Source organism: Trachurus trachurus (genome assembly GCF_905171665.1).
Source record: "Trachurus trachurus genome assembly, chromosome: 8".
Lineage (NCBI taxonomy): Eukaryota > Metazoa > Chordata > Actinopteri > Carangiformes > Carangidae > Trachurus > Trachurus trachurus.
The window spans coordinates 15,612,138-15,631,920 of record NC_139905.1 but is presented as its reverse complement, the minus strand read 5'-3'; the positions used below and the strand labels follow the sequence as shown (position 1 = coordinate 15,631,920).

The 19,783-nt window shown below is 40.2% G+C and overlaps 2 protein-coding genes across 2 annotated transcripts; one reads left to right on the top strand and one right to left on the bottom strand.

Annotated features, from left to right (window-relative positions):
* Positions 1-8,934: 8,934 nt before the first annotated feature.
* LOC310990044 (dexamethasone-induced Ras-related protein 1-like) lies at positions 8,935-9,860 on the top strand (the record flags this gene model as incomplete). Its single annotated transcript, XM_083977266.1, has 2 exons — positions 8,935-9,205; positions 9,337-9,860. 2 exons carry the CDS (start codon positions 8,935-8,937, stop codon positions 9,858-9,860), a joined length of 795 nt encoding a protein of 264 aa, XP_083833392.1.
* Positions 9,861-12,686: 2,826 nt separating this feature from the next.
* Positions 12,687-13,488, bottom strand: med9 (mediator complex subunit 9). Its single transcript, XM_083976408.1, has 2 exons — positions 13,382-13,488; positions 12,687-13,158 (listed from the first exon to the last, which is right to left on the bottom strand). The coding sequence occupies exons 1-2, from the start codon at positions 13,459-13,461 to the stop codon at positions 12,939-12,941; spliced, it is 300 nt and encodes a 99-aa protein (XP_083832534.1). The 5' UTR covers positions 13,462-13,488; the 3' UTR covers positions 12,687-12,938.
* Between the last annotated feature and the right edge of the window lie 6,295 nt (positions 13,489-19,783).

Sequence of the window (19,783 nt, the reverse complement as noted above, 5' to 3'; positions counted from 1 at the left end):
TCACAGTTTTATGTTGTTTTCTTTTTAAAATATGTGTGCAAATGTGTGTGTGTCGCATGAGTGTGTTCTAATTATGAGTGCTTCCTGTTTACACATCTGATAAAACTAAAAAAAAAAGAACAAAAAAAGCAAAAATTGCCACAACAGATCAACACACACACACACACACACACACACACACACACACACACACACACATACAGAGCTTGTTAAGTCCAACTGTACCGGTGTAGTGAGCATGCCTCTGCATACTGCCTATGCAATTATTTGAAAAGAACGTGCATATAAGCCTTATTAGCCAAACAGTAGGAATGTCCATGCTGGCCACTGAGCACTAACCCTCTCAGCAGTTGGTGGGATTGGCTTCACACTGAGTCAGAATGGGCACCGGTTACACGGTGACGATGTAAACAAAAACAGAGAAAATGGACAGGACAGGGCATGTGTTCATCCTGAGTTATGAAATCCTGCTTTGTTGATCTGAGTGACAGCACCTGGAGAGATATTCTCTCACACAGGGCACTGAATGTGAAAATTTACATTGTAAATCACTGCTGATGGAAAGCAGCAACAAGTCATCATGTTGTTGCTGGCAATCTGATGAAACTAAGCATTTTATTCAAACAGTTGAATAATATCTCAGATTGCCCATCAGATAGCCTCAATTGCATAATTACGACAAGTGACTATCTATTTATGATTTTTCTTATTGCATGCTTGTATGCAAGCCACATGTAATATTGGATACAGACAGTGATTAGCAGGCTTTTAGCAGCTACTAATTGGGACATGGTATGCATTAAGCCATGATGAAGTGTGTGATGCAGGCCTGTTGCACAACCTTTGGAAACCTGCTATCAGCTGCGTGGTTCAGACTTTGAGGGGGAGCATTTTGAGTGTCAATTAGCTACCATTACAGTCAGCACTTGAGAATTACTTAAAGTGTCGATTTCTTCCTCCAAAGCACATACAGTAACAGCTACTTTTTTGCTAACATAAATAAATAAAATTGAGTTCTGTGTTGCAGTTTAATTAGATTTTACACACAGCACCAGTACAGCATCTCAAATTGTTTATACCTCAGGTACCAGGTGGGGATTTTATGTAATATTTGTTGGCAAGGAGGGACAAGAGGTTGGTGGGGAGAGTAAATGTTGACATAACAGCCTGGAGGGTGGCTTGGCTGATGTTATTAATATTTGCTATTAAAGGTGTGTATGTGTGTGTGTGTGTGTGTGTGTGTGTGTGTGTGTGTGTGTGTGTGTGTGTGTGTGTGTGTGTGTGTGTGTGTGTGAGAGAGCTGGAATTTAGACTATCAATCCTAGCCAAAAGACTTGCTACCTTTCCCTCTCTCCTTTCTTCCCCCTCCCGTTCTTTTTTGTCTCTGCGTGAAGCTATTAGAGTTACGTAAACAGTGCTGCAAAGGGCAGCAGCCCACTGACGTCTAAGGTTAAGCATTTATAAGATCACTCAGTGGTGGTCACATTTACCAACTATACTACAGCTCAGGGAAGTAACACAGGTTTGGAACTGACCATGCACATGCCGCAGATACAAGTCGAATGCCTCATGGAAACATGGTAACGCACCCAAGGCCAATTTTCCAAAAGTGCTTTTCACTGGGCTCTTTTGTCTTCAGACTCTCACGGAAACAAATGATCTTATATTACATCTGTGACATACAGGTCTGATCCGGTCTGCATTTGGAGGGTGGCGCATGTTAGTGAGAGTGCCCCATCTGTGGACACAGCAATCCACAAAAAACAACATTTACTGCTGTTATCCACCACTCTCATACAGGTTAACTGAGGTATAGCACCTTATTTGGGGAGAAACTCAAGCTCACAGAATAATGTTCATATTCATCTACTAGAAATTTTTGTTTTACATTTTCTGTAATTTTAGTACCTTTTTTTTTTTTTTTTTAACCACATTGCTAAATTTTGGGGCTTGTCACTTCTTGATCTGTTGTTATTTTGAAACTCAACACAGGTGCTACAAGTACAACAAAACAGGAAGTGTATCATGAAAACTTTCTTGACTGACTTTTGGCCACTTGGGGGCAGTACAACTAGCTACAATATGTTATGGTGTAAATATGGCGAACATGTTGCAAAAACCTTCACCAAAAAATATAGATATTTTAGCTTGTAGTCTATATAGTCTTTTTTTTTATATGTTTAGTGCTACTATATGTTTAGTAGCTTGATGCTAATTTTAGACAGTTGTTTTGTGCTAGGAAGGTTGTGTGCAGTGGTTGAGGCTAAGAATCTCTGAGACGAGTCCAAAACGTACAAACATAGAATGAGCTTTGCTATAATGATGCTCTCTGTTGAGCAGAGGAGAACAGCAGGTCCTCTGTAGGGTTGTCACTATTAGCAAGCCCTTTCACATGGACTGATGTGCCATTTGTTGTAATACATGATTAGATCAGCTGTACTTTTGCGTTCCAGATGTAGCCAACAGTTAGTCTTTTCTCTGTTTGCATGCTGGGTAGGGTTGTTAGGTAAACTCAGATCCAAGAATCAACATAAGCTTACATGTTTCCCTGTTTGTACTCTGCTCTTCTCAGGAAAACAACCATGTGACCTGAAGAATTCCTGGTTAGCCCCCTGAACCACCATCTGCTGAGTGTATGTGAGGCTATCAACAGTGTCAAATCATTTAATGCAGCAAAGAGAGGCTGAAAAATACTCTGCTGATGGTTTTAACAACTACATAAAAATCACACCCTCATCATCATGTCTGCAAAGGAAACAGTTACCTTGATACATCATCATGGATCATATTTTGTGTCCGTTTCCTTCACTGTGAGATGAAATTGTAGCCACATAGACGAAAACAGGTCAGCGATGTGAAATACTAAAAACACAAGACTTGAGCCACATGGTTCCCATATCGAAGTGATGTTTTCTGTCACATATTTACAACTTTGTGTTGTACGTCATGCAGGGACCACAACATCATGTTGCATGTCACAGATAACAAGACAGTTGACAGATTGTCACTTTATCAAAACATACAAGTGGTCTGCAAACGAAACCTGGGCTTAGGCCGGGACTCTGATTGGCTCTGAAACCTGAAGCCTTTGTATTGGAAACTGCATGGCTCATGCTTCATTCAACAGTCTCCCTGCACCATGGCCCAGCCTGACACGCAACTGCCACAAGTCTCACGCCATGTAAACACAGCATGACCCCTGCTTCCCTCAGCGTACTAGATCAGATGGTCTCCCTTACACCAGGAGTCCGCTACTGGAAGATCTTATCTCGCTTACAATCCACTAACCATGAATGACTCTGCCGAGAGGTTTAAACATGTTGTCCTTCTGTGGAACATAAGGCATTGGATTTCTAAGAACTCCCTTTTCTTGGACGTTCCAATAAAAACTGTCAATTAGGCTTGCAGGCCAGTGTGGCATTGCACATTTAGTCAATTATATCTGGTCTCAGAGGTGGCAAAGATCAAGTTTTAAGCTAGCTGCAAACAAAGTGGGGCATGTAAACATGGAGCCAAAGATTTTTGAAAGCTGTCACTGTGTGATGAGAGTTTTAGAAAAGAAACGGAGAGCAAAACAAACCCCAACTCTTTGCCACAGTTAACCTTATCTGGTGTTTATACCAGGGAATCAGCAAGTGTAGAAAATCCTGAGGAAGTAAAACCTCACGTTCAACTGCATTTAAATCCCTGACATCAAATTATGTAGATAAGATAAGTCATGTACAGTCAATGGCTGTGATTTGCTTCAATTACGGTATGTGGTCATATCATGAATAGAAAAGTCTTTAAAAGGTGTAATTGACATCATTGTCTATTCAGTGATTGTTGCTATTGTGTGTGTGTGTTTTATTTTTTAAATAATTCCAAAATCCTCTCTTTGTGAAACTGCACATAAATAAATAAAAAACATTTTTTTTTATCATGGATGAACATTTCAATTCAACATGTTTCATCATGTGTTTTATAAATTGTGCAGCTCTGAAGTGCTTTTGTGCATCTGTCAGATTTGGTTGCAATTGCACAAATGAAGTGTATTACATACAAGGACTGTACTGAAGTGTTTAGTGTATGGCATCTATCTTTGAATTATTGAGCAAGAAGCAGCAAACAAAACTTATTAATCAGCTCCACATACTTCCACCAACACACACTCACTCACAACACATCCCTATGCATGCACATATGTTCTTGTCGACTGTTAATTAGACTTCTCAGGAGCTGATGAAGTGTCAAGCATGTTACGCACACGTGGCGGGTAATGTGCGAGCTGCCATTGACGGTGGTGATGACACAATACCAAAACAGTTTCTGTTGCTCTCTGCTGTCAGGTTTCTAGCATATGTGCTATACTGCCAGTAAACGTCAGGACCATTCATGAAATCCGTCAGTGTGTTTCTTCAGCTGGTTTTCATGCTGTGGCCACATAATGCTTCAGCTGTAAAAATGCAAATGAATTTAACCCACAACACATTATAAAAATGTCTATGGCTCTTCTCTGCTTACAGATTAGAGTGCTTCTCCATGGTCCGACACATCTGCGTCATCAGACTCTATGATATTTTCAATGGTAAAAATATAATATTTAGCTAGAATGAAAACAACATTTCAATCAACAGCGTGATCTTTGTCAAGTTCAAACAATGTGATGTGGTGGACTATGGTTCCCTCCACTAGGTGCAATTGGCATGATGAGATGGCCTCAATTGGTTGACAGGCAGAGCCATTAACCAATAAACATTGAGAAACTTTAGTATTTTCCCATATCCAGTATAACTTACCTGTTTTTCAGAATTCTATAATGATCGAGACTCTAGATGGATCTATGTAGTGTATCATGCATATTATATGCTTCTGTAAATGTCTTTCAATGTTTCTCAATGTATATTGGTTAATGGCACTGCCTATCATCCAATTGAGGCCATCTCATCATGCCAATGGCTTGCACTTGGTGGAGGGAACCATCCTCTATATATAGGAGACCACCACATCACATTGTTTTAACTTGACAAAGATCACGTTGTTGATCAAAACGTTGTTTGTCTTAATAATAAAAGTCTGAAACAGATACTGGTGTGCGGGCTCTATGTCCCTCTACTGTTACTCAATGTGAAGCCCAGCACCCACGGCAATGTGCATATAGCCAAACCCACTTTCTATACTGAAAACTGGAACATCATTACCATTACCAGATTGAAAAAAAATGTTTTCATATCAACTGAACCACTGTGTCCTAACAGAGGGCCACAACATTTTTTTTACCCCCAGTCTTTTCTGTCCTCTTTACTAATTGATGAAGGCAAACAAGGCTGAGAAGGAAATGAGTCTAATGTGTGTGATTGGCCGTGGCCTGAGTGGACTGCAGCTGGTGTGTTTACTCTGCTTGAGGGCCACGTTGCCAGGACAGTGTATGTGCTGGGGTTCAGCTAAGTAACACAACAGGCTGGGACACAAATATGGCTCAAGACTGATGAGTCGAGAAACACACACACACACACACACACACACACACACACACACACACACACACACACACACACACACACACACACACACACACACACACACACACACACACGCTCTCAGACCAAGATGCTTAAAAGATGTATTATACAATGCTGCGAGTGTTTGTGTTGACTGACCCTGAGCCAGTTCTCAGGTGCACAGTCAGGGTTTGTTGGTTTTGTCCTCGAAGTTCAAGTAAATTAGTCGTGAAAATGTTGATGTTTCTCTTCATCTGACCAAACACATTAGAAAAACTAAGCCGGCTGAATTTTCGCCATGACCTGTTCTACGTCAGCTGTTACTGTGAAACTGAAACATGTTTCAAATTTCTATTTAAAATCTAAAATCTGTTTTGTTTGTGGTAATATTTTTAACTGCACTTCAAACTACTGTGTTTCACCGAGGTTCCCAGTATGGGAACAGGTTTCTTTGAAATCACTTACCAGTAATTCCCCCCCCTGGGGTCAGTAAAAAGTATCTCAATCTTAATTGATGGCCTTTAACGTCATAAGTAGAATCAAGGTCAAGGTAACTTTATTTGTATCCATAGGTAGATTCAGTGACCAGGTGTCCCGCTTTGCGCAGAACTGAACAGCTTTGAGCATTGAACATGATTGGCTCTAGTTTCAAAAGACATCACTGCAAGACTGACATATTTATATAATCTCACTCTGACTCTTAAGACAGAACGCTTTTGTTACCGAGGTGTGGAAACTGAATAAATAAAAATGAAAATGAATGGAGACCAAGGCCATACTGTCTCCAGCTCTCCAAGGGGGTCTGGGTCGGGCGAAGGCCATGCGCACAAATGCACACAGTCTGGTTGACAGCTCAGTGACCAGACAGATGACCATGCGTCTGTCTGATTAGCTCTGTCTGTACAATGTGTGACTCCTGATGTTAAGGTTATGGGTTTGATTCCAATTTTGACAGAGATCCCATTTTGGCAGTTCCCTCCATGGCACTCTCAAAATTTCTGGAAAGGAAATTTTCAACCTTGCAATGCAATCATTTTGAAAATGCAGCCTGTGTGTTTTTTTTTTTTTTTTAGAAGAATCAACATTTTAGACTCTCACTGGCAATGGTTGTCCTACATAAAAATTGCATTGTCCCATATTTGTTTTTCTGGGGGGGATCTGGTCACCCTAATTATGAGAAGATTTTTAAAAAATGTTCCTTTGGGCAGTTACTTCAACAAAACTCTTGACATAAACATAAACAACCTAGAATGGACAGAGACAAGTCAGGTCGTGCGGGTGGGAACATTTCCCTCCATCATGTTTTCTTGCAAGCAGTGCAAAACCCTGCTGGATGATCCAGTCTGCACGTGTCCTGTTATACATATCCTGGGAACACACTGGCTTAATTACTGACCAATAGTCAAAGGTATAGCACCGGTTTGCTCCACCCTGGTTACACAAACCCCAATGCTCAGGACTTGAACAACCAGGCTTAAGTACACCTATCTAGTTTCAACCTGGATGCCCCACAGAGGGCTGAAAAAGGCCATCCATGCTGGCAAGTTTTAGGTTTCACATGAACCCAAGGTAAATACCAAGACATATGACCTGTTGTGGATACTGTTGAAAATATGACATTTCAAAATGATTTGGCTAATTAAACCATAAATAGAGCACAAAGTCAACTAACTGTTACTGCACCCTAAATTAAATGAAAACAAAAATGGAGAGATATCAGAAACGTTATCATTATGTAGTTTTGTCCTTTCAGAAGTAAGCTTGATTTACATACATATTAAATTGTAATGTTTATTACACGTGTAACTTGTTTGGGAAATTGTAGACAGCACAGTTATAATAATTAAAAAAAAACTGGCTCAGTGGACATCAGGTCAGGTTTCTGTCACAAATCTGAAAACAGACAGAACTAATAAAATCTAATTGCATACAGTAGTAGATCTTTTCTACTGCAAATGATAATAGAGTTCATGTTCAGGTGTCAGGAGCACAATTACACAAAACTTTCTGCTTAGAGGTTCAATCGTCTCTATTCCCATTTACAGGTGAGAAGCTAAGAGAAAGGTGATAAGTGGTTAAGGTGGCAAAGTGGATGAGCCTAGTTTGAGTCACAACCAGCGACTTCTATCTTTAGACCATCTGTGGGGTACTTCGATTAACACGTATGAGAGTGTCGATACAAATTGGATTGGATGGTTTCCAGGCTCTAGTTACACAGTTACAACCCCTCTTCAGTTGTAGTTTTTAGTTTTTTTTCTTTGTGACGTTTGTGCGATGTAGGCTGATCACACTGATGATGATCTGACATTCTGACCGACCTTTTATTTTTAGAGGGTGAAAGGAGTGAAAGGGAGTGAAGGTAAACTGGGTGAATTCATTAAATATCTTCTTAAGACCTCTTCATACGTCTGTACTGGATAATGTTTTCATGGATATGGCATATAATGATCAGAGTAACAAGGAAACCTTATTATGGATCAAATTGAATCAAACATTATGTTTATAGTGCCTCTCATACGGTTAGGGCATTTCAAAGTGCATCAGCAGTGATGACGAAATTGATAATGAAATATAAGAGTGGACTAAAAATAAGAAGAGTGAAACAGATTAAAATCAGCAATCAGAGAGCTAAAAATAGAAATGAGCTATGCACTGCAACTGCTGCAGACCTGCATGGATTACATAATAACATATCCTTCAATTAGGAATATAAAGCAATCAACAGACACATGAAGTAATACAGTACAGGTTGGTAAACACTGTGTGATGTGAGGATTCTGGGAGCAAAACGCACACACTTCCCCTGCTCCAATATGCCTGATGTGCTATGTACACACGCGCTCCCTACCGGTCCCATTAGATATTGCAGTTGCTCTGTTTACTTACTAGTGACTTTATAAAGAAGCTTGTGTTGGTATAAGAAATTTGAGTGTTGCCTCAGCTGGTTTTAGATGCAAAGGAAAGATGTCTGCAGAGTATAATGTGAGATGCATGCATGGTTTTGTCTAATGCCGTTTAAACTCTTGGGTTTAGTATAAAGTAAACACAACAAGGAACCAGTTTGGTTTAGGGTTTTAACATTTCTAACAATATTATCTGCATATTAAAAACAGTATACGCATGAAAATATAACGCTGAAATTATTAAACACTCAGGCATGATATCTGAAAACAAGCCCGTCTATCTGCTGATGAGGGGTGGGCAAGGCTGACGCACAAAAACAGCCATAGTAACATTATGATTTCGGGTCTTGCTCCAGCTCTCCAAACTGGAGATTGACGCATGACGCACGGGGAAGGCGCGGCAATCTGCCCCCATAAATTGCCAGCCTGCTCTCCTCCAGCTCCATAGAGAGGTAGCGAGGTTACACCCCTCACACATCCCCTCCTGACAGGATTTAAAAACCACATCTTTCCCACAGCATCGTCCACCGCCGCGTGCAACCGCTGCAAACATGATAAAGAAAATGTCCCCATCCGAGAACGAGTTCGACATACCGGCCAAGAACTGCCACAGGATGGTGATCCTGGGCTCCACGAAAGTTGGGAAGACAGCCATCATCTCTCGATTTCTGAACGAGAGGTTTGATGATCAGTACACGCCGACTATTGAGGACTTTCATAGGAAATTCTACAGCATCAAGGGAGACGTTTACCAGCTGGACATTTTGGACACATCTGGAAACCACCCCTTCCCTGCAATGAGGAGGCTTTCAATTCTTACCGGTAAGTTGAGCTAAAAAAAAAAAAAAAGAAAGAAAGAAAGAAAAAAGAAATGCCTACTGCGTGCTGTTAACTGATTGCTTTCAATATGTTATGACCTTGTATTAATCGTGTCTTCTCTTGTGTTTTTACAGGTGATGTGTTTATCCTGGTGTTCAGTCTGGATAACAGAGACTCCTTCCAGGAGGTGCAGCGTCTCAAGCGCCAGATCTTTGAGACCAAGTCCTGCCTCAGAAACAAAACCAAGGAAAACGTGGACGTCCCGCTGGTCATCTGCGGAAACAAGTGTGACAGGGACTTCTACCGCGAGGTGCAGGAGGAGGAGATCGAACAGTTGGTTGGCGGAGACGAGCACTGCGCCTACTTTGAAATCTCGGCAAAGAAGGACACCAACGTAGACCAAATGTTTCAGACTCTCTTTGCCATGGCCAAGTTGCCCAACGAAATGAGTCCCGGGCGCCACTGTAAAGTTTCTTTGCAGTACTGCGAGCTTCTCCACAGAAAGTCCTTCAGAAGTAAGAAGTGCAAAGACGGGAACGCGTATGGGATTGTGGCGCCGTTTGCACGGAGACCCAGCGTGCACAGTGACTTGATGTACATAAAGGAGAAAGCTGTAGGAGGCAGCCAGACCAAAGAGAAAGGCTGCATCATATGCTGACAGCTTTTCAAGAGACTTTCTGAGAGACTTTCCACAGTTGAAACAGAGGCCAGTCGTCCTGAATACAGGATCCACACAAGCCCAGTGACTGCAGAGTGCAGCTCCGAGAAGACGGCGGCACACTGTGATTCATACTGGGCTGAGACGCCCGGGATAAGTGATGTAGTGATGCAGTAGATGATTGTAAAAAAATCAGCCTCTGCAGTAGTTTACCAAGAGCAGCACTTGAGAAAAAATGTTTACATTTTGCTATTTGTTTTTCTCAAACTTGAACTTGAATGTCTGTTGCTTTATGAACAAATTGTATTCTGAATGTGTATTTATTTTATCTATGTCAACTTTTTCCAGAAAAGAAAAAAATAATGACAATAAAATAAAAAAAGACTTGTTACTTTCATAATCTGTCTTCATCTTCTCTTTCCTTATAAACAAAACACAGGGAAGTTACACAAATCACTCTTCTGGCTTTTAACCTTTCTGTAGTGTAGATTTTATTATAGTTATCCTCTACCGGACATTGCCTCTTTTTATATGTGCATCACATTATGCCTCCTGTCAATTATATAACCAGAACATACTGAACTGAGAGTCCTGCAAATCCTGAACACGCTCTTCATACTGTTCAAGTACTTTCACTCAGATTTATTTATTAACAATTTCTGGCCCCTCTGAGCCCAGCTGTTAAATGTGGATACTTTTATTCTATCAACAATTCATGTTTTAATAACTCTACACTCTTTAGGTCTAGAAGAGCAAACACTGAATTATGGATGCAGAGGTGTTGCAACAGGGCAGGCAACACAGGCAATTGCCTATAGGGTCCCAAGCTAGAAAGGGGCCCCCCAAAGACGGCTGATATTGGTCTGTTCATGGGTTTCAGTCACGAGACGTTTTTGTTGTGAGCGCCTACCGGGGACCTATAGGCACAGCTATCACGATGAAGGATGTCTAGTCTTTATTTCTCCATAACAACAGACTAACTCTACATTATGCTTATTACACAGCTTGTGAGTGAAATAATTAATTTCAGACGTAATGTTGATCAAAATACGACTTTTAACGATTTATAAATTACATTATTTGGCGAATCAGCAAGTCCAGTCAGTTCTCCGCTGTTTTCCTCACCCTCCTCGGTTGTGTGCATTTGTTTTCAATTAAGCCTTTGATAATCAATCAGTGGATCTTTGGATTATCATATACATGTTACGATGTGTGTATTCTTGTAGTCGTATCTGTCACAAACAAGAGATTACAGTTTACGTTTGTGTCGCGGACTTGCAGTGCCCCCGAGACGAGAGCTGTGACACCAGGTCCGAGGCTCTGATGCAGGTTTGGTTTTCAGCAGCGGTGTGGAAGGCAGAGAGCCACCACTCTCCCATAAGCTGTTTAATGACAGTAAAAATGAAACACCAGGTAAATATCCCGCACAGTTCTTCTGCTCTGATCAGAGTGGCGTCCCTAGCTGTTTTACTTAGCAATGGTCTGTTATACAGTAATAAAAGACTGTAAAATGTAGAATCAGAGTGTAATCATATGCAGCATTCAAGAGCCGTGTCATAAAATAATGTTAAAAGAAAAAGCAGGGTGGTTGTGCGCACATCCAATGCCTATTTTAGGCCAGGTGCCGGACAGTCAGGATAATTTGCCTGAGGAAGACCACATCGGTCGAAACGTTGTAAGCAAGTAGGCTATCCAATAAATGGGAGCTTAAATCAGTGTGCGGATATTCCCTTTTTTTTTGTCTCTATAAAATAATGTTAAGCCACTCTTTTTGCAAGACTTGTTGTCACAGCCCACGAGGCAAATCGGTCACATGATATCTATGACTATCAATGACAACATGATGTTGCCAATGGCTGTTTACACAGATTATGTGCATAGTATGCAAAATTGATTCATCATGGCTTGGGATTTTTTTTTATTAATTACTGGCTAATGTTTGTGGCCTCCAAGGTGCCTGGGGCCCCCAGAGTGTCTAGAAACGCCCCTGTATGGATGTAAATATTGATAACTTAAAGCAGAAGTGAGTGATATATTTGTGTTAATATAAGTCTTAAATAGTTATATCTTCCGACAGCAATCACTTACATAGAGTGTTTGGTCTGAAACACGGGTCTGTCAGTCCCTCTGCTCTGCTCTGAGCCGAAGAGAAAACATTTATCGTATCCTACAGTTTTTATCCAATGAGGAGAGAGAACGGCATGCAGGGCTGTGTGTGCAGCCAATGAACGCCGTGAATGTGGTGACGTAGCGACGAGGACTGTTATGGTGCGTTCAAGGAAACTCGTATTTTTCCGACCGTGAAGTGGTACCAGTTCGATCTGGTACGAGTTCACCGGTCGGAAGTTACGAGTGGCCGTTATAGTGACTTTCACCGGTAAAACAGGTCGGAAAAACACGAGTGGGTTGCCTGGAACGCTACAAAGTCGTAAGTTGTGACTTGAAGCTGTAATTTACGATTTCAAAAGCCTGCCTGGAACGCAGCATTAGCGAAAACGACCGGATCACTCACTTCTGCTTTAATTGTATCAAATACATGTTTAAATAGTGAAGCTGTGCATGACCTGGCCCCGATGTCATTGCAGATCAACACTGATGGACTTTTGGTGCCTCACATTTTACCGTAATTCATAATGTTAAAATCCATAGCTGCCAGTCTCTATCCATTCATGTATTCCTTAATTTATTATGTGTACCAATTGTGTTGTTGCCTACTGCTATAAACCAAACTGCCACTCTGGGACCATGAAGATTTTCTAGTCAAGTCTAATCATAAAAAAAAGTTGATGTGTTCTTAATCACTCATTTTTATTACAAAGTGGGAGTGTTACAATTCAAGAAAATGACATACCAAAAAAATTACATTAATACAAATGCCACGCTGCATTCTCCTAATGCAAAAATAAGAATAGAAAGGAGGTGACGGTCAGAAACATCATCCACTTCGATGAGAAACATCAGTCCTTGTCCATTAAAACCTCCTCGTCCTCTTGATTCTCACCTTTATCTGTCCCATTGGGTGAGGATGTAGGCTATTATCTTAACAGAGTCCTTGCTGCAGTAATCCAGCCTTCGGTCTCACGATGCTTTCGGCACGTCAAACATGCACAGACTCTTGTATTTCTGCAGCAGCTGGTTCTTGGTGCGGACCTGCTCCCGCAGCGTGGCCAGCTGCTGCTGCTGCTCCGCCGGACTGCTGTCTATCCCGGGCATGTTGGAGATCTGCTCCCGGGCCTCCTGGATCTTCGTCTTCAGTTTAGCCAGTTCTTGGTGGACATCCTGACTGTCCTTGTCCATACTTAAAAAACAACAACACCCAAAAAACAAAAACGAAGACAACAGTGAGTTATAGCGCACATGTTATACTTGCATATTGATTCAACAGCTAACGTTAGCTTTAGCTTTAGCTAACATAACAAGCTTAGCAACCCGACCAAAAACGACTGAAAGAAGATGAGGTAAACGAGATGCAACAGGGCAGCAGGGAAACATGAAATATTAACACACGTCAGCCATCTCACCATTTGATAATATCATGAACCAAAGGAAGCAAGGAGCAATCCTCACTCTCTTTCTCCAGCTTTGGTTGAGACACCGCCATCACGAACCAGCTCGACACGACGGCGCAGATAGTTTGCGTCAGAAGTGACACGATGACGACACGGGAAGCGACACTGAAAAAATAATGTTTTGCCCTTATTATCTTAATGGCAAAATTTCATATTCACAAATGTAAGTTCATTAAAAAAAAAACCTTCCTTTACTGCTTTTAACGGTGAGCTCAAGCAATACATAACCTCCATCAAATTTTCAAACAACCAGAAAGCGATCAAGACTATCAATATATGTGAAAACTTGAAAATGTTGTTGTAAACTTATAAATTCCCCCTAGCGTATAATATAAATATGCTTTATTAATTGCATTTTACCATGAAAAACTGTTTTTGTATTGTGAAACAAAGTTTTGAATAAAAATAAATAGCCTAAATAAAAATGTTTTGCCCTGAGGACTAATTTATAGTTTGTTAACTTTTTTCACCTTAGTTGACTTGGATTAGAATGTAGTCTCTTACGTGTAGCCTATAACACAGGTCTACGTTATGCACTCCAAAAATATTTAGCGAATTGAATCCCCCCCCCCCCTTTCAAAAATAAATTAACAAACAAATCAAGTAGCCTAGTAGCTAATGCTTATGTTTCAACCTCTGTTAAGCCCTTTTCACTTTAAATTATAGTATTTAAAATATTTTGACCCAAAAATATCAGTTTTTCAATAGTTTTTAATGGTTCCCAATTTGGGGAGGTAGTCCACCACATTCTTTTTCAAAAACAAATTAACAAACAAACAAAACAAATGGCAGAACAAGTATAAGTTTGTTTTTCACTTTAAATGACAATTTTCAAATAATTTGACCAAAAAATAAAATCTTTTTCAGTAGTTTTTATTTGGGGAGGTTTCCCAAATGAATTTTCCTTCTAAAGAAACCCCTTACCCCAGATAACCTATATTTCCTGAGAAATAGGCCACAGGCAATCTAATAATACACAGATCAAACAAACCTGACCTGCGTGGGGTTAGAATAAATGCTTAACATCCTACTACTTAGCAACCTTAAGCATCTATACCTACGTACAGACTCCTGCGTCTGCTCGTGTGACACAATACTTGCATGCATGCAGAGCAACACGTGTATGCTGTGCAAATATTAGGGGGAGTGATGGCACAAAATCTTGTCTAATTGACCGCAATGAGTTACCCTAAATGCATGGTCTATGGATCAGTGAAGAGCTGTAATCAGGTCATGCATTTTTATCTGGTTATCCCTTCTCCTTGTCTACACACATGACTGCCTCCTGTTGAAACTAGATCAATGGGCTACAGGATAAAAGCTGAGTGAGCATCACCGCAGCTTCCTGTACCTATACTGGTTTTCCAAGCAACAGCCTACAGACATGCACAAATGCATCAGCCTATCTTTCTTTGGGCATCAACAGAATGCCAATAAGAAAAGTAAATATAAACCTTGCCTGGTCCATTTTTTCATCGACCCACTATCCTGTGATATCATAATCTACATTTTATATCTTTTTACCACTCACATGCCACATTAGCCTGCAACATAAATTACCTTGCAATAGGTTCTCTCAGTGTTTAACTGATAAGTCAGTGTAAGGTAATATTTGTAATGACCATGTTCAGCGTAGTCTTTATTGAGTTGCTTATCACCTCACTCCAAATGGAGGGTCACTCGCTGCCACAGATGACACATTATGTTTATGATGTTGGTAATTAATCTGTAAATGTTAATTAAGGTACACGGCCATGGTCTTTTCTTTTTAAAGGATTCAATTTTATCCATTGAACTAAACACCATTGACCTATATTTCACAGCTATATGTGAATCATCAAATGATTGATTCGAAAGTTAATCCCCTCTGCTTCCCACAGACACGTTACCCACACCTGGTAAATACTGTAGGGACAAATTCTGGTTAGTAATCACAGCAGAGGCACCAGAGCCGTGACACAGCCAGTGAAGACTTAATTAAGAGTAGCTTTAATGAGACTCGAGCACACATTGAGACGTGAGGCTTTTCAAATATTTTCTTGGGTTACACCTCCAGCTAAGTAGCCTACTGTTGTACATTATCTTTCCTGAAATGTAAATCATCATTCAATGTTCACGCTAAAACTAGTTAGTATATGTGACCCAGTTGAGAGTTTGTGTGGCATTATGTAGCCCAAGTGTTTTATCATGTGGGTCAGGAGGAAAGCTCTGACACCTCACATTTATGAGTTCGGAAAAGTGGGTCATTTCATGACCCAGCAATCTCATCCCACACAAACAGCTGACCATGTTCGTCTGGAATAACTTGCGTATTGTTACTGTAATTGGACAGATATTAGAACATAACAGCTGTGTCACCGAGTAAAATGACGTGTGTGGCTGAATGTTGTAAAAAATTTCCTGTTCAGGTAAGCTAAGTGTCGATTAGTATGTGCACATGAGACTTTGTTTCACTCAACATTTTTCATCGTGCCTTTTGTCTCACCCAGATGCATTCAGGGTTACTTTGACCCATTTCCACCTGGGGTAGCCTACCTGGGGAACTGACCTCAAGACAGGAAGAAGCTTGTTAACTTGCTTATGTTTTACTCAGAATCACTGATATGTCTTTGACTGGTTTACTTTGTGCAGCTATACTGACCCTTTGAAGGAAGAAATCATTTGCAAAAAATATCTCACCAAAATCTTATTATGTAGTTGTATTGGATAGAAATATAAATATAATACTTGTGTCTTGTTAAATACCTACATGGTAATATTGAAGTTAACTGTTAATCTTAAAGCAGAAGTAAGCGGAATGTTTGTGTTAATATAAGTCTTAAATAGTTATATCTTCCGACAGCAATCATCACTTATATAGAGTGTTTGGTCCGAAACACGGGTCTGTCAGTCACTCTGCTCTGCTGTAAGCCGAGGAGAAAACTTTCCTTGTATCCTACAACCTTTATCCAATGAGGAGAGAGAACGGCATAAAGGGGCGGTCCTCTCTGTGTGTGCAGCCAAGGGATGCGTGTGAATGTGGTGACATAGGGACGAGGGCGGGGACTGCTAACTCCATCGGCTGACAAGAAGTTAGCCAAAATGACCGGATCGCTTACTTCTGCTTAAATAATGTCTAATTGATTTTCTGGATTATTGTTGCACTTGATTATATATATTTAACTTTACTGGAATAATATTCAAGTCTATGCACAGATCTAGTTTGCAGGTGTCATTGATATCAATACGTTTTGTTTAACACAATGATATTACTCATGTCTGTTTTCAGTTATTTGTTGATATTTTGTATAGATCTTGTGAAAAAAAAAAGTTAAGCAACAGTAAAAGCTGTGAGAAAGGTCAAAGGTCAATTAGTTCAATAAGTCCTGGCTCCGGACAGAAATTCCCATGTATGAACTTCGGATGTTAAATACCAGCATCTTTTGGAAACAATCTCGTGTGAAGCTCAGACTAAATTTCTCCTTTATGACTAACTGGGGAGTTCTAGATAGCTTTTGGGCTTCGTGACTTCAGGACACTTCCACTTGAACCCCTCCATAGCACTCCCCAAGTGGCTGGCCTCGCCCCACCCAGGCTCTGTGATGACGTAAAAGGGCTACTGCTAGCTTCCAGCAGATGTGTCACCTCCTAGCATCTCCAGCACAGAACTGGCAGGATGCAGATGTCCAGCCTGATGATCTGTGGTTTAATCTTAGCGTGTGTTGCATATGAAAGATGATCTAACACAGTCACTGAAGCTGCATGTCATTAAAAATTTATAATTTTTGACAGGAGAAGAACTTTATTCATTTAGTTTTACTCAAATTATTCTAATAAATAATAAGAATTAACATCAATTAGAGTGCCTGTACAAAAGACAAGGGAAAGTTTTCCAATCATGTGCCCAGACATTCAAAGAAACTTACCACTGATAAAGAAGCCTGTCAGCTGCTAATCACAATTTAGTGCATAGACACGAGGCTGTGTTGGGGTCATTTGGTCATGAAGTCCTTTATGTGGGAAAAATGGATTAAGAGTCAAGTTATAATTGGGTCAGCTGGTCTTGGACATTCAAAATCTATATATGCATTGTGTCCATACGTTACCTTCAGTGTGGTCAGTTGCGGCATGGTTTAACAATTGTGCAGCAGCTTTCTGTCAGTTTTATTGAAAAAAAAAAAAACATTAGAAAACCAAATATTGGGATAATTCCCCACCAACCTGAACGACTGCATGCGATTCATTTTACTCCAGAATATTACCATAGAACTAGTTCATACTCATCACCAGTGTCTGTCAGGGCCATTTCCAAGAAGGCAGAGGCTCTCTTCCATGGAACCTTGATAACCTCCTGGTTTTTATTAGACCTCTCTGGTGCCATAATTGCATTACAGCTGCTACTACTCCCTGCAAAGGAGTCGCACATGCTTTGAACAAACAGTGTAACTACTGACTGTTCAAATCATGAAATTAACCACAAAGGGCAAAGCCCTATACAGTACTTAATTAATTAATTAATGTTTATGTGAATGCAGGTTGAAATTCCAGATAAGGGACAATGGTGGGATTGTTAAATGGCATAGATCTCTGAGCAGTGAAACAGTCATAGCTACAATGATGTGACAATTTTCATTTAGTGCTATGATTATTCTTAATTCCACATAAGATATGTGAACATCCTGGAAAGATACTTTTATGAGATAAACCCAACAAACTTGTCCTAAACCTCCCTGACTGTCTAAGACTAGTGTTTTTTTTCTTCATTCATTCAGGTGATAATAAACACAATCATCTGAGACACATCCATTCTAATGGACCGGAGCTTAAGACAGACATGTTGTGCCTCTCTTCATTGCAACAACAGGTGACCTTACTGATGAAAGGTCTTGTCCTTTCCTGCAAAGGTTGAATTATGGTAAAAGAAGATTATGGAGATGTATCCTGCTTGCCAGCAATTACTTGACTGTTTATGTAGCATACTTGCTAAAACAAGCACATCCTACAGTACATTTAGAATATGCGGCTCAGTTGTCATTTCACAGATAAAATTAGCCTTGTCTGTTATTATTACAACTGCTGGAAATGTTTCTTCTTGGAAGATCAAAAACACAGATAAGCAGACTTACACTGCCCCCAAGTGAAAAAACAAAGCACTAACACATTGAATGTATTCCATGATGAACAAGGCCAAACACCAATTTTTCTTTCTTTTTTAGCAAGTAAATGCTGAGGGAAAATCCATAAACCATGTTAGCCAGACACAAATATCTGGAAATCAGCCTGGGAATCATAAAAAAAGAAAAGAAACTCGTGCCATCTGCTTGCTCTGGGCAATCATCCTCTCAGGTGGAGATTTAGTCCATTATAAAATTTCCACCAATTTCCCTCCTACCAGCCAATGATGAGTGTGAAGGGGCTCCTGTAGGGGAACAGGGATGATTTAGACTGTTAACACTAGTTTTCAAAGCCAAAATCTGACCAATTTGAATTTGATTTCCCCACATGAATTTACAGTCCACTGACTATAATCCAAATTAGACAAGCGTCAGTAATTTTACACATCTGTGTTTCCTCACCAGCTTTCTTACGGTTCTTTCCAACATAATGTTTTATTGTGTGTAAGACTGTGTCGCTGCCTTTTGCCACACTGAAATTGCGTTCAGAAGTCCAGTGAGACTCTATAGTGCATAATATAGCCTAAGCCTACTAGAAGAACTGTTCTGTGCTTGTTTTCCAAGTAAACCCAGTCATTGATGAGAGTTCAGCTCAAAATAGTTTGTTTTGCTTGTATCATTTTAAACTGATATGAGATTGTTGTGATTCAGCAGGAGGTCAATCCTCATTTATTTTCATCATGATATTATTCATTCTGATTTGGCTGACACCTTTAATCAAGTGGTAGCCTATTTAATGCCAGTGTAGGGTATTAATAAGACCTGAAGTCACAGTGGAGATGCGAGGCTCCTATGGTGAGAGATGCCAACACAAGCCTTCTCATTGCCATATGTGTCCTATCTATCCATATATTCTTTAAGCTAAGTTGACTGTAAGGGTGGCCTTGTGAGTTACACAATATAACCACTAGGTGGTAGGCTTTCATTGATGATACAAAGACATTCCACTTTTATTAATTTACCTTCAATTAAGTAGGGGAGATTCTTGCTGGTTAAGATCGTTCCTTTAGGTGTCAAAAGTGAACTGCAGGGGAAAAAAAGACACTAATGTTTACGTGATAACTAGTGATATCAAATACTTGCATCTATGAAACAGCAGAAGAATATCTCCCAAAAGTATCTATAAATAATGACTGACATTAGGTTAAGGCAATAACAGTGGGGTACCTGTCGGCAATACGCCTGTTTTTAAAAAAACACA